This window comes from Neopelma chrysocephalum, unplaced genomic scaffold (assembly GCF_003984885.1).
Source record: "Neopelma chrysocephalum unplaced genomic scaffold, ASM398488v2 Primary Assembly neopelma1_124, whole genome shotgun sequence".
NCBI classification, from domain to species: domain Eukaryota; kingdom Metazoa; phylum Chordata; class Aves; order Passeriformes; family Pipridae; genus Neopelma; species Neopelma chrysocephalum.
Window position 1 is genome coordinate 1,846,971 of NW_020897786.1, and position 15,371 is coordinate 1,862,341.

The 15,371-nt window shown below is 50.8% G+C and overlaps 1 protein-coding gene across 2 annotated transcripts; it reads right to left on the reverse strand.

Annotated features, from left to right (window-relative positions):
* Window positions 1-9,128: 9,128 nt before the first annotated feature.
* Window positions 9,129-15,148, reverse strand: UBL7 (ubiquitin like 7). 2 transcript variants are annotated; one of them, XM_027698105.1, is made up of 12 exons: window positions 15,079-15,148; window positions 14,587-14,819; window positions 13,932-14,051; window positions 13,259-13,341; window positions 13,053-13,137; window positions 12,352-12,409; window positions 11,748-11,881; window positions 11,161-11,210; window positions 10,329-10,496; window positions 10,030-10,152; window positions 9,529-9,682; window positions 9,129-9,328 (listed from the first exon to the last, which is right to left on the reverse strand). In XM_027698105.1, exons 2-11 carry the CDS (start codon window positions 14,768-14,770, stop codon window positions 9,545-9,547), a joined length of 1,143 nt encoding a protein of 380 aa, XP_027553906.1. In that variant the 5' UTR covers window positions 14,771-14,819; window positions 15,079-15,148; the 3' UTR covers window positions 9,129-9,328; window positions 9,529-9,544. The 2 variants fall into 2 exon arrangements, with proteins under 2 accessions (XP_027553906.1, XP_027553907.1); XM_027698106.1 differs by having other exon boundaries at window positions 15,010-15,079.
* Window positions 15,149-15,371: the final 223 nt, after the last annotated feature.

A 15,371-nucleotide genomic window follows, 5' to 3' on the forward strand; every position in this document is an offset into this window, starting at 1 on the left:
GAATGGTTTGGGTTGGAAGGGATCTTAAAGCCCATCTTGCTCCACCCACTGCCGTGGGCACACCTTCCACTATCCCAGGTTGTCCAAGCCCCTCCAACCTGGCCTTGGACACTTCCAGGGAGGGGGCAGCCACGGCTTCTCTGGGTAACCTGTGCCAGGGCCTCCCCACTCTCACAGGGAAGAATTTTTTCCCTAATACCCCATCTAACCTACTACCTCAGTTTGAAGCCATTCCTGCCATTCCATTCCACTCTGGGGTCCTTCTACTTCAACAAATGGTACCACTCCATCTCTTAGACTAGGAGTTGAGAAACCCCAGGAACATGACTATTAGGGTCCTGGATTCAGAGTGATGCTGAAGCACCTTCTGCTAAGCTGGAGACTCAGCAGACAGCTTGGTGTGCATCAACTAAAGCCGTGTGAGATCTCTGCATGCAGCTCACCAGCAAAAGAACCTGCAGAGGAGGAGAAAAAAAGGGATAGTGGTGGAACATGTGAGTATATAGGAGCATCCCACCCAAAATGCTGGTTATAACTCTTCAAATGAAGAGTCTTTATTAAAGCGGAGCTTGCACCCAAATGTCTTTGCTCTCTCCAGAAGCTGCAGCTCCCCTTAGTGTCCTTTCTCTTCCCCACGAGCTCCTTCAGGGCAGCAACGTGACTGAGCAGTCATGGTGAACCTGACTCCCAGAAACACTGCACAGGACAACATTGACAAAGTCACTCCAACACGTGGGCACGATCTGGAAAGCACACTAGGAAAATACCCCCTGGGGAGGGTTGTCCCACAAACCTCTGAACAGCAAAGCTTTGACAGAGGAGCAGCCCAGTTCGGGAGAAGCAGAGCTGGTTTCGGGGTTGCTCCAACCCTGTCCCAGTTTGCAGGAGGTGCTGAACACAACACAGAGACCTGAACACATCCAGAAATGAAATACGTATTTCCCAAAGCAGGCAAGGACTTCAGTGAGACAGTTTGTTTGCTCAGGACCACATGCCATGTCCTATCCCCCAAGGAATGCATACACAGGCGATCAGATTCCAGGCACGAGCTCCCCGCTCAGCCCCCTCCTGGAGAGGTTTCCGTCTGCTCCACTCAAGAATCAAAACTTCCACGATGCAACTTATGAGCAGCTTTTTTCCAGATCATGCTCCTCACTTCCAGCATGGATCAGAAGGCAGCCTCCCCCAGGAATCTTGTCAGATTTAGGAAGCACAGATTTTCCCTAAGAAGAACAGTTTTATTCATCACTGCAGAGGAGACAGATTGCCTGAATGTTTGTGGCCCAGGCAGCCCAACTACCATGAAACCTCCTGTTTCTCTTGGCATTAGAACAGGTATGTGATGACACTATCCACAAAAACATATCCGTTACCTTCTGTTAACCTCAGATCAGGAATATGACCCTTGGAAGCATGAACACATACAAATCTTCCACAGAAAAAGACATCAACAAGACAAACATTCCTATCCCTGCAAAAGCCAGTCAGATCTTTTCTCTGTTGTGCCATCAGAAACCTGCTCCACCTGGGCAGTTGTGACAGTGCCATTATCAGCCAACACAGTACAAACAGAGACCTTATTGAACCTGGCACAAAAGGCTGAGGATGCTCAGCACATCCATCATGCATGTTTTCCACAATCCCTTCCCATACAAGACTGGGAGACTGCCTGTTTTGGAACAGAGGTGGAAAATCCTCTGTTAAATGTGTGCAGGAAGCTGCTGTGGGATGGATCAATGGCCCAAGAGACTGAGACAAAAGTGTAAATGACCAGAGCTTTGGAATATCAGAGTTTCTATTTCTTACCTCTTGCGTCTTGCCTTTGGGAACAAGCAGATTTAAACGGATGGATTCTGAAATGAAACAAGTGAAATTCCACTCACTCACAGTTTCTTTTAGTGCTGACAGGCCTTTCATTCCTCAGATGACAAAGTAAGGTGGGAAGGAAGCAAAGTGGATCATTTATCAGCAAGCTGCTGCATTTTCTGCTTTCAACACAAATTCTCCCCCTGAGCTCACATTCCTTGCAGATAACTATGGAACCTTAACAATCCCTTCCCAAAGCCACAGCCCTGCAGTGGCTGCCAACCTTCCAGCCTCTCCAGACACACAGTTTTCATCCAAGCTCATCTCCATCAGCTCTTTAAGCTGGGCTGAGTCTGGAGGGTGGGATCTGGGGGGAAGATACACCTTCCCCCCCCCCTCAGTTCTGCCACAATGCCAAAGGACAGCACAGCAAATCTACTGCCCCAACAAGTGTCACAAAAGGGATCAAAAGTCCCCATGTGCTAAATGCCACCCCCGGGGCTTTAAGAATGAGTCAGGAAAGGGCTGGAGGAACCACATGCCCCCAGGAGAAGTTTTTCTAGTAGACTTGCCAGTAAGGAAACTTGTGGCAAGGTTGATTTGCACTCAAGACTTGGAGAGCAGCACAAAACCCCTACCTGGGACTCCCCTTCTTCAGTGCTTCCCCCTCTGCCCTGAGGAAACCCCAGGGGCTCACCCAGGCAGGACCGCCCAGATCAGAGTCTCACAACATAATTCACTGATCACAGGCCCCGCCTGAGGACTGGCCACAAACTCAGCTTCGATGGCCCCAACCGTGTCTCATCCTTTCAGTTGACAAATGAGTTTCACCTGAATGTTTGTCACAATAACCAGCAGCACCGAGAGTGGTGATTCAGTGACGACTCACTGACGGGGCAGGAAAGGAGACAGGGGTGCCAAAGGCTTCAGCCACAGTAAATAAAGCCCCATGCAGAGTCTCACCCAATTAAAATAAAGTTCATACAAAAAAAAGAACAGAAGTTGCTTTGTCTAGCCACATTCCCGCCATGGGAGTTGCACAGTGCCAGCTCCATCTCCCTGCAAGGGCCCAGCAGGTCAGACTGTGTTTTGTTTACCTGGAATTCTTGGTCCTTCTTTTCTTGACTGCTGTGTTCCTCTGCCTCCTGGCAGGGCCTGGATTTCAGGGCAGCATTGCCTGTGGGAATGGCTGTGTCTCAGACTCCTCGACAACTTGATTCCCATATCTGCCAGCAGCTCTAGAAGGCTCTAAGAAGGGGTCCAGCACCCACCATCCCATAAACAAATGTATAAACCTGCTTTATCAGCCCCACCAAACCCACAAAATCCTCCTGGCAACACTTACATTAAGGTCCAATCCCCCCGCAATCCGCTCTCCCATCCCGTACCATAATATGGGTTGGAATTTCAGCCCACATTTTTCTCCAGGGAATTAAAACAAGTCACAGGGTCCCCAAGAAGCCACTTCCAACTGCTGCTGGAAAAAATGCCAGAGTCCTTTACAAGCTGACCAGACACATAATATTAAGTGGAGGTTGCTCAGGAAAGTAAACTCCTTTGAATATATTAAGTTGACCTTGTAGTGTTCCGGTACTTCCAGCAGCAACATGTCTCGCCAGGAAGGGAGAGACATGGAAGAAGGAATATATCTCCTGCTCCTCCTTCACACTTTGGCCCCTGTGAGCCAACCCTTGGCCAAATGACGCAGAGGGAAGTGCCTGCAGTAACTCAGAGCCTGCCTGGTGACACAAAGGCTCAGCACCAGACACACTGGTTTCTCTGTCCATCAGTCATGGGAAGCTCTCCATCTCTTCCAGCAGGAGAGTGGGAACAGTGAAGGATCTCAACATGTCCTGGACCCTTTGACTTTCTTCCTGTCTCCTATCTGCCCCTCCTTGTGCAGGCTCCATGCCTGTCACCTGCTTCCTGGTTATTATGGGTCCAGTTTGTTCCCACACACCTCATTTGGGAAAGCAATTGCAGGAAGCCATAAGCAATGAGGTCACAGGCTTTTGGGAGGGGAGGAAAACAGGAATAAAAAGATGAGGTGGAGGAGGAATAAATGGACATGAACTCACATGACCAGACACCAGCTGGCAGGATGGGATGATTAAATTATGTGTAACTGAGAATCCTTTGGGATCAAAGCATTTAATGACAGGGAGCTAAACCTCAGAAAGGAATCCTGCGCAGACAGGATGATCAGCACTCCTTCCCTTCCCTGGAACAGGGCAAACAAACCCATTAGCACAAAGGTAAACAGTTTGGAGTGTGCTCTGCAGGATGTCAGGGCAGCAGGCCGAGCACTGCTGGGGGATCACAGAGCTCTGCTCTCATCAGCAGCTCCTTCTGCTCCAGTGAGATTAAATGATAATTTTCTACCCGACTGCCCAGCTCCCCAACTGTCCTTGTCAGTTCTTGCTGCCTCAGTGGCCACAGGAGTCCCAGGCACCCAAAAATTAAACCTCAGAGCTCTACTGGGACCAGAAGTTACCTGTGCCACAATCTGCATGTCACCTCCTCCTTCCAGCTGCTGAACAGACTTGGAACCTGTGGCCACTCCACAGGACTCCTGGGTGCAGGGTGGCACAGAGGCTACAAGTTTATCTGTGTTTAAAGAAAAAGGTCATGAGGGGGTCCGTTAATAGTTAACACCCCATATCTAGCTCTAGAAGTCCCTAAACCTCAGACAACTGGATGCTGGAAAATCTATTAGAGACAGATCTTTCTCTGCTCACCCTGTTAAGTTTTTCTGCAGCATCTGTTCTTGGCCATTGCAGGAACACAGGGAACTCTGGCTCTGGTCCTACACAACCCATCTGATGCTTTTATGGCTCCTGGACTGGAACTCCATAGCTCTCAAACTCAACACCTAAACTAAATCATCCCTGCTGAACAAGCAGACCATGCTCTTAAATCAGCAAGGTATTTATTTCAGTGGTAGGGGGGAAAAAAACCCAACCACCTCTCAAAGGCATTTTGGGACAACCATTCTGTGTGCTGGCAGCCTGGAACACCCAGAATTCATCCAGGGACACTGCATGGTCAGAAATCACAGAATTCCAGGTTGGTTTGGGTTTGGAAAGACCTTAAAGCCCACCTTGTTCCCTGCCATGGGCAGGGATACCTCCCACCTGACCAGGTTGCTCCACAGAATCACCCGGTCTCACCTTACGAGCATTGGGTTGGGTTTTATTGTTTTGTTTTTAGTTTCCAGGCTCAGTTCAGGAGGACCAGAGCCAGGAAGCTTCATGTTCAAAGCCAGTGGCTCCACCATTGTCTTGGACTTCAAAGGATGGAGCAGGGGATGTTTATCTTCTTCCCTCTGAACTTTCCTTTTGCTTACCATACTCTTAAACTCATCTTTGTGAGGCAGGACTAGAACTACATGCAATACTATAAATAAAAGGATTATTTATAAGTCACAGTGTTTATGAATATTAGAATATTATAAATATAGAAGGAAATAGAAATATTCTCACAGTGTGACATTTTCAGTCTATTTCTGCTTTCCCCAAGTTAAAATAGAGTCAGATGCTTTTAAAACCACACAGGTTTATCATGCTGTACTCCAGTTAACATCACATGGATTCTCAAATCTGCATCCTTAAAAGGATGCTTCGATGACTAAAATCAGACCTCCCTTTTTGTCACTTCTAAAGGAAAATGTTGATTCATGCTAAGAAAGGGACCAAACCCCTCAGGACAAAGTCTGCTGGGAAGCTGCACTGTGTCTCCTGCCCTATCTTTGGGCTCTCACCTTATTTCTGATCAGTTGTCCCAGCATCAGGAAAACTTTCCTCCTTCCTCCAAAGTTTCCCTGAGAAAGAGTAAGACCAAAATGTCATTATTTTCAAGGAAATGTCACCAGGTCCTTCTGTCCCCTCTTCCCTTAGCCCTCCCACTGGCCTGTCCCATTTGGTGACACCCTTTAACTCACTGAACCAGCACAAAACTGGAAAAAGAAGGAAAACTATAAATTATTATGTGTATTGTCATTTCCTACAAGGACAAAGCTGGGAGCAGCCTGGAAACCACCGAGCCCTCTGCAAAGAAAGCAATCTGATGGGCAAAGACTCTGCCAGACTAATTGCTGCTGCTGTTCCTGCTGGATGTATCCTGCCAGGCTGCCCAAGGAAATTCTGGAACACTGGAGAAAGTCGCCTTCACTTATGTTCTGAATTAATGTGCCAGAGAGGCCAAGGTTTGTAGCCCCATAATGTGATGGGAAAACTATGGTTCCTGTGGTAGGGAACACTAAGAGCTCCTGTCTGGCTGGGGGAGCAAGGAAGAAACATTATTCCACGGAAATCTGTCCAACACAAGTCACGTGAAGTCAGAAACCAAGGCTGAAGGCAACTTCTGATCTGGTGCAACAAGCCACCCAAGCACACCCACACCAGAGGGTGTCTGTGTCACGGAGATCCGTGTCTGTACAGAAACAATGAACACCTCAAACATCAACGTCTGCTCCCGGGACAGATCTTATCAGTTGGGTTCACTTCCCACATGGGAAGGGCTCAAGCATCATTGTGAAAGCAGAGGAAGATGGAGGTGGGCGATCACGGAGGTTGAGGTACTGCAAAAGCCAGAATCTGGCAGATTCCTCTCCGTCTCCATTTCACCCTTTTGCTGGAAAATTAACGCCCTTCCAGCACTGTTTTGCTCCTCATGGAGACAGCTCAAAATGAAGGAGGCGAAGTGAAACAGCCCTCGAGTTGGCCAAAGTAAAAAAGCAGAGAGCATATGGTGCAGAGCCCAGATCCCATCCAAACTCCCACCCCCTCCAGGTGTCCACAGTGATGGTCAAGGCATGAGAATGAATAACAAGATTATGGAAAACACAGGAGGGAAAACAGCTGCTCCCATCCCTGCTGTAAACACCCACTGTTACTGCTTCCCTTGTCAGCTCCTCTACAGGCAAAGAGGGAACTGAAACAAAAGTTTCTCTTTGATGTCAGAAACAGGAGGTCCCTGCTTACGTTGGGGAACTGTGGTTTGACCTCCACATTTTCCCAGGGTTAGCCAAGCACTTCCCAGTCTGCTCCCAGTGAGGTGTCAGGCCACAGATGCTTGGCTGGCAAACGGAGGGTGGTGGAGGTTGGGCACGCAGGCAGGATACAGATAAAACTGAGATCCAACCAAAACAGATTCATCTTTAACCCAAAACATATTTTTAAGAGGAAACCAAGGGTGGGGCAGGAGGAGGGGAACATGTCAGGGCAGCGGCACCAAGGATGGACCACAAGGACTGGGTAGGTGGGAGACAGCACACTGCAGTTTGCTCCCAAAGAGCAGAACCTGTTCTGCTGTGGTCAGTCACTGACAATTTAGTTTATCTCATTTCAACCCCTGCCATGGGCAGGGACACCTTTTACTAGTCCAGGTTGCTCCAAGCCCCTCCAACCTGGCCCTGAACACTTCCAGGGATGGGGCAGCCACAGCTTCTCTGAGCAACCTGTGCCAGGGCCTCACCACCCTCACAGGGAAGAATTCCTCCCTAAAACCCAATCTAAACCTACACTCTTGTAGTTTAAAGACATCCTCCCTTGTCCTATCACTCCATGCCCTTGTAAAGCCCTGTAAGGATCACATTCATCTCCCAGCATCACTTCCACCTCCCAGCTGGTAGCAGGAGCCACTCAGCCGCTGGAGCAGGTGGGGAGGCAGCGCTCACCTGGCTGCTGCAGAGCCACTTCTAAGTCACTTTGAGCTTCCACCCTCCCACCACAAGAGCTCCTGCAGCAATGTTCCTCCTTCCTCCCCCTCCATCAGCAGCGTTGCAGGTGCCAGGCAGAGCCTCTCTTCCCATCCCTGCAGCTCTAAATTTGCCTGGTTGCTGAGCACGTCTATTCCAGGCAGCCGAAGGCAGGCGAGGCGAGGGAAGCGAAGCGCACGCAGCAGTCGCGTCGTGAGTGGCAGCGCTGCCAAGTTCTCCTCTGATACAGCCAGTTCAGGCAGGGAATGTGTTTGAGCTGCTGCTCCAAGCCAAGTAATGCCATTTGTGAAAGAAATCGGAAAAAAGTTGTTTCCATCCCAAATATCCAGGCAGTTCTCAGTTACGTGGGGACATGGGGAAGCAGAAATAGCCATTACAGCAGAAAAAACTACTTGATACCAAATGTGGATCAACAAAGGGATCAAATTTTAAGAGTGAGGTCAGGACAGGAAAAAAAATACCATTTTGGGACACCAATAAACCCTAAGCTGAGAATTGACATACTACAGGAAACCAAACTGATCACCCTGGTCTCACAGCAAGCCCTGCTCGCCCCGAGCAGATCCAGGAGAGCCTGCAAATGCTTCTCAGCTTTGGGCAGGAGCATCTGTGATACGGCTAATCCGCAGTTATCCCAGGAGGATTGGGGGCTGACAGCAGGGCTTGTCTCCCCAGTGGGGAGGGGTGGGAGGATGCTGTGCATATGCTATTTCCTCCCCCAGCAAAGGCAGGAGCAAAGGCACCAGAGATGGGAACGGATTAATCAGTTTTCTTACACATAAAATCCCAGCCGTCATTTAGACTGGGCTTCCAGAGTTCATACTGAGGGCAGGAACCTGGAAGGATGTATAGTCAGGAAAGCTATTTATGTCCATCACATCTTATCTCCTACATATTGAAACACAAAAATAGTCCCTCCCTCCCAAGAGTCTTAATCCTCTAGACAGGATTAAAGCCTATCAGTCAAGAGCTACCCTGGAGAGAACAATCCCACATTTGCTGGGTGATAGCTGAGATGGTATCAGTAAGGATCAGAGAGCTTGCAGAGGAATTAGAGGGGAGCACAGCAGCCTGAAGGTAAAGTAGGAGAGTATTTTCTGCTCTTAGCATGCACGGTGGCATTTCAGGCAAACCCGCTCTCAGCTCCCATTTTCATGCCTCGTTAATCTCAATGGTACAATCAGAGTGATGCCAAGCCCAGCTCCGTGTGTCTGGCTTCTCTCAGCTCCTACTGATTGTAATTACAGGCAAATAGATTTAATTGGCTTTCCACCCCAGGTCCTGGGCACCTTGTGGCCCCCTGGATTAGAAGACACTTTGGCAAACACTGGCTGCAGCCAGACTGGGCTGTATCAGTGGCATTTCTCCACCTCTCACTCTGGCAACGGCCTCAACCCTTGTGCTTGTCATTCTTTTGTTACTGTCACTTCCTGGTGGCCATGAACAACTGGACCCTCATCCTTGTCAGCTTGCATGGGAGTGCCCTCTGCTGAAACAACAGCCTCCTACAAAGGCAAAGCTTTTCCTCCAGTTCCCTTCACGCCATGAGCACGTCGCCTCAGAGATCTGGAACGCAACCCAGGACAGATCACAACCCAGACAACAGGCAAAGGAATACAGCCCATTTAATACAGAGAGAGCACAGAGAGGTGAACTGAGGCATATCAGGTGGGCAGGAATGAAACAACAGGCAGGACAATGTGTAGACAGACCAAAGATTGCAGAACTGAAGGGGCCACATCTCTCCAACACAAAGCCACCTCTTCCTTTCTCCATGCTGGACAAAGTCCTGAGGTCTTGTCTCTGGTGGGCAGAAGGAGGAGGTTGGAGAGAGTATCTGAAGCTGGAGGAGCTGCCCTCAGCATGCTCAGTGCTCCCAACAGGAGAGCAAGGAAAGGGGCAGCCACTCCAGCTGCTCCATGCTGTAGAGAGGAACCCCAGCGCAAAGAGTGAGGGCCAAGTCCCAGACCCACGAATGTCATGGCTGCCTCAGTGCAACTCACCAGTCCAGACAAAAATTTAGGGAGCCCCACCAGCAAAGATGAGCTCCAGGGCAGCCTGAATGTCCCCCCCAGTGGCCTGCAGGGCTCGGAGACTTAGTTCATCATCGTGTATTCCCATGTCTCGCAGCTGCTGGAGCTGTGGCTGCCACTGGCTCTACATACAGGAAAGAAAAGGAGTTAAGGTGGGCGTGAGAGTCCAAGCAGGGAAAAAAAAGTCTTCTCCACAGCCCACTCTTCCATGCTGCATTCTCCCTCCTCCTCTAGCTCACAACCACAATGCTAAGTGTTCAAACAGATCCTGAAAGCTCAAATTCTTCCTGCAAACTCCCCAAATCCACTATCCCACCATCCCATTTCCAACCAGTACTTTTATAGTGGTCTGTCATGCCCCCTCCAGCTTAATGCCCTGCCACAGGAGCTGGCTGGAAGAACCATCTCCATGCTGTAACAGTGGGATATGGGATTCTACAGGCTCCTGAAGGAAGAGGCTGTGACACTGACCTGCAGACTGGGCTGCCCTGAGGCCTGCAAGGCATGTTGTAAGGCCTGGCTGAACAGGTCATTGGTGATGGGTGTTCCCGACTGGACACTGGATGACATCGGGGATGTCCCAGAGGAATGACCCTAGGAGGAAATAAGTTGTACACCGATCAGGAGAACACTTAGAGGAACCAGAGCCAGCCCAGAGCAACGCCTGCAGCACCCCTCCATCCTCAACCTCACATGGAAGAGAACTCAGCCACGAGGAGACAAAGAAGCCAGGTGTCCCAGAGCTGAGCCGGGCTTGTGGCTGTTGTTACCTGGGTGCCAGGGGTGGGTGTGTGGGAGCTGCTCTCCGGGGTGCTGGCCAGCGCCAGCGCGGTCGCCAGCTCACTCTGGGTGATGGGCCGGGGTCCCGCAGCCCCCGTGTAGCCCAGGGAAGCCGGGCGGGAGCCTGAAGTGCTGCTGGATGGTGTGGACCTGGTGCTCTGCATGGAGAAAAAAAAACAAAACAAAACCACACCTCTGATGTTGTTGTTTGTGTCCCAGTAAAACCCGGCTCACCTGTGCATTACCACAGATCCCTTTCCTGAAACACTCAAACCTCACCGGTGTGGAACTTTTTAAAAATAAACATGACAGGGTGGGATGTGCTTTTTTTCACAAACTCAGCTATGGAAACTGGCTGTAAACCTTTTAATATGTCATTCACCAGCCTAAAACCACAGTGTTATTAGCCTGTAACAAAACAATTCACTCTGGAAAGGCACTTCTTTGGCCTAAATATCCAGTTTCTCTTATAAAACACTTTGTCCTTTGGAGAAGAAGACTGCAGAAGGGCAGGGAGCAACATTCCCACGCTTCTCATCCATACACAGCTATTCCTGCATCCATTTGGCTACGAAGGTGTTTCCTCTGAGGACATGTGCTGTTTCATTCTTATGTTGTGTGTTCAGCACTCACGAAAATCCTCGCTTGAACAGCATCCAAGCACACCACAATCAATATGTTTGTCTCCACAATACCCTCAGGAGCCAGAGCAGCTCATGCTGTTCATCAGACAGGAAGAGTAAAGCTTTGGAGTCTCAGGGCTACAAGCTAAACCCATACTGAAAGCCCAAAACAGGTGTTCCACCCAAACTGACCACTTACCTGGTGGAAATCATCTTCATCATCAGAGAGACCTTCAAAGAGAAAGCCACCTGCACCAGGAAGGAGAATAAATGGCAGGAATTAGGTACCAGATGAGAATCCCATGGAGTTAGGAGAGAGACCTCAGCACCAAGAAGTTCATGTGCACTGGGAGACAGGTCAGGTCCATCCTCTGGGCACTGCAGAGGCCATGGCCAACACTGAGCACACACACAGGGTTGGAAGAGGCTCTGAGGACAAAGTGTCTCAGGCGAGTCTCACCCAGTCCAAAATCTATCAAACCACAGGAAGTGTTTCCAGCTCAGGAACCTAAACCTCTTGTCCTTCCAGCCTGGGGGTGACTGTGTCAGTACAGCACAGATGGGGACTGCCCATCCCTGGAAGTGTTCAAGGCCAGGTTGGACAGGGCTTGGACAACCTGGTCTAGTGGAAGGTGTCCCTGCACATGGCAGGGGGGTAGAACTCAATCACCTTTAATTTCCCTTCCAACCCAAACCAGTCTGTGATTCCATGATTTTACACTGGTCTGCAAATTCTGCAGCACATCATTCCTGCAGGCTCTCCATCACCTGTGTGGCTGAACGTACCTGGCATGTCCCGGTAGGAGCCAGAGGACATGGCTCGGGAGGATGTCTCCGGGGCTGGGAGCGGGGTGCTGCCAGCCACTGAGTGCAGGACAAGGACAATGGCATTCACAAGGGCAGGGTGAGCTGGGATCAGCCTGGAGAGAAACAGGGGAAGAATGAATCACGTACACAGGGAAACTAAGAAATCAGCCCTTTAAAGCTTAGGGCACGGCCATCCCCACTGGCTGCACCAACACCGCTGGTGTTCAGCACAAACACCTGCAGGCAGCTGAGTCTCCTTCTTGATCCCATGTTGACCTTTCCATGGTTCACATCTCCCACATACTCTCATGGGAGCAACTCTGGTGTGAGCAACCAGATCCAGATCTGAACTCGTGATCTGGAGACAGTGATGGCCCTGGCTCCCACTAACTATCCTTTGGTTTAATCCAAGTGGTACACCTCTCTTTCCTGCTGCTGAGGGAGAAGTGTCCTGGTTTGAATCCTGGTGTATCCATACTGGCAGGCAGGAGTAAAGCCCTCTCTCCAGCCCCAGAGAGAAGCAGCTGATACACAGTGAGACAAAAGCACTGCTGAGTCACTGCCCCAGCTCACATAAACTTACGTGTCCAACATGTTGGGGTCTGCAAACACTGAAAAGAGATCCTTGTCCTGCAGGACTCCTGGAAGGGACCAGGAAACATGATGGGACAGGATACAAGAAATAGGAGACACTCAAACAAAAGCCATTTTGTTTTTCAGGAACTGAGTCACAAGCAAACACATAAATACTCTTATTATTGTTCTCTCTCAAGCCTTTCATGTCTTCCTGGAGAGACTTTTGACTACAGCCACACATCCAAGGGATGGGGCCTTCCCAGCAGATCCCATGGGTTCTCCACCTTAAGGGCAGGATCCAATCTGACCCCCAGCTCACTCCAGCCAGGCTGTGATTGCATCCCAAATTCTATCTGCCTCAGACTGGTATCATCCCGGGTCAGAACAAGCAAGCTAAATTTAATGGACATTTTGGTAACACTTTGCAGCAAGGAGAAAGCACTCATCCCTACTGTTCCCTAATCCTTCTGAAGCCAACACCCATCCCCAAACGTTCCCAATGGAGCACAACTTTGACACCTGAGCAGTCACTGACTCTTATGCTCCACAAAGGGATAAAAAAAGGTCGGTTTTCCGAGACAAGGGCAACACTCCCTTCCCCCCATCAGGAATTATATCCAGATTCGGCTTTCTCTCTCCCTTCCCCCTATTAGGAATTAAACCTTTATTTGGCTTTCCTCAGATCCTCTGGATCACATCTAGACTCACCCAAAGCAACAGGGTCGCTGCTGAGGCCAGGAGTAGCTACAATGATCTGATCCAGCGACTCCTTGTTTCCCAGCATTTTGAAGACCTGCCAGGGAAACCAGAGCAGACCAGCAGCATCACCCAACCAGGCTCCACTGTGGGATTCTCCTCACAGGAAGGGGACAGCCAAAAATCACCCCAAAAGCATAGGAGGAAGCCCAACTCACTGCATCTCTGTAGGCAGGGCTGCTGTGCAGAGCAGTGTGCAGAACACGGAATTCCCGGACTGCTGCCACCTTATCCACGGGCTCTGAGGAAGGGAAAACAACAGAACAAAACAGAGATCTCCCTCTGTTAGCTTCAACAGCCATTTTACATCCCACTGGGACTTCCATGATGCAATTCTTTAATATCCTTGGGTTCAGTTTGTGTCTTGGTACAGTTACACAGAGTAACAACTTACTGCACTGTCAGGTAATAAAAACACACAGAAATATCCTCCTACATGTACCAAAGGAGTTCTATTAAAGACATAACAAGTCTAAACCACTCCAGCTCATTCTACAGTCAGGCAGAGCAGGAGCACACACAAGCCTGCTCATCCCTGGAGCTGAGGAACCAGCTTTGCTCCAGATTGTCTTGCAACACCCTAAAATCCAGGCTGTTAAGGAAGGGATAGTCCCTCTCCACACTGCACGGCTCATTCCTTAACTCTTCCGTCAGCAAGAAAATTAACACCCATTTGCTGCTGTTAGAGGTGGGGAGCTCCCAAACAAATGGATTAATTCCACCTGGAAACCTCAGGAATGAAACAAGAGAAGCTGTTCCTCAGTCCCTTAAACACATACCCCAAGGAGATCCAAAGGGGATCCAAAGGAGATCCCACAGCCTGCTCCTCACCTGGTTTCTGATCAGGCTCGGGCCAGGACTTGCGCAGGACATGGACGGTGGAGCCGGACTGGATGCCATAAAAATCCAGGGTCTGGTCATCCCTCAGCTTCCGGCCACAGTAGATCAGGTCTAGGGGGGAGAAACACCCAAAGATAAACATCTGTGGCCCCCTCAGAAAGGACTGAGGGTCTAAGTGTGACTTAGAGCTCTGGAGGTTATTGCTGCAATTGCTCCATCTGGTCTGGGAACAACACAGGGAAGCTGTGGAGCTGAGGTTCAGTAAGGAAATCATGGAGTTGATATACAGAAGGTGACTTTGCCATCTCCCCCTAGAAGAGTCAACCTCTCTCAGTTCTCATGAGGGATCTCACTAGGACACAGAGGTGTTTGGAAGCCCAAAGACTCCTTAACGAGGGCACTGACAACACCGGAGCTCTGTGATCCCAAGAAAATAGGGAATATTCTATCCAAACCACATGGTATCAGATTTCTGTGTGCAGCAGAGCCTCTGCAGCACACTCTGAGTCCTCACCCCGTGTTATCCGGCTGTGCTGAGCCCTCCCACCACCACCACCAGCAGGATGTTGTGTCCCAGCCGCAGCGAGGACGGGAAAAGGGTGTCCTCAAGCGGCAGGACTGTGACAGGATCCAGGCGGGCACCCACCGATGAGCTCGGGGTCCGGGATGGACTCCTGCAGCTTCCCGGTGATGAGCTGCTTGAGGTGGGAGATGCTGCACCCGCCCAGCGGGCACTCGCCCAGCTCCGTCTCCGGGAGGTGCAGGATGGATTTGGGAGCCAGCGGCTGCTCCGCCAGCTTCACTGCGATGTGCCACTCGGGCAGGGACATGGCGGCCTCTCCCTGAGCGCGGCCGAGCCGGACTGGGACTTGCAGAGCTCTGGAACGGGGGAAAGTGGACCCCAGTGAGACCCCCCCATCACCCAACACACGCCTGAGACAGTCGCGGGAAGCCGTGCCAGCCCCGCCCCCCGCGGCGTAACCAGAGCCCGCCACCCCTCAGGAGGGATCCCAGCAGTGCCAGCCCCAGACCGACCCCCCTCAGGGGTCGCGGCCGTGCCCCCACACACCCCTCAGCTCGGGGGGTCCGGCCGTTCCCCCCCCCTCGCCCAGACCAGCGTTACCGCAGCCCCACGTACCAGAACCGGAAGTGCTCGCGGGCCTCGCGGTGCGCGCTGGGAAATTGAGTCCGCCAGAGTACGTGGGAACGGCCTCTGGCGGAGACGCTGCTGATTGGCTGGCGTGGCTATGACGAGCCAATAGGAGGGCGGCCGAAGGTTTAAAAGGAGGAGCGCGGCCGGCGGCGCGTCCTGCACGGCGCGGTCACCTTTAATTAATCACACCTCATTAATTATGCGCTTGCCATCCCTCCCGCCTGGATGAGGAGCTCCTGCAGATACCCCCCGAACGCAGCAGGGACCGGCTTCCCCAA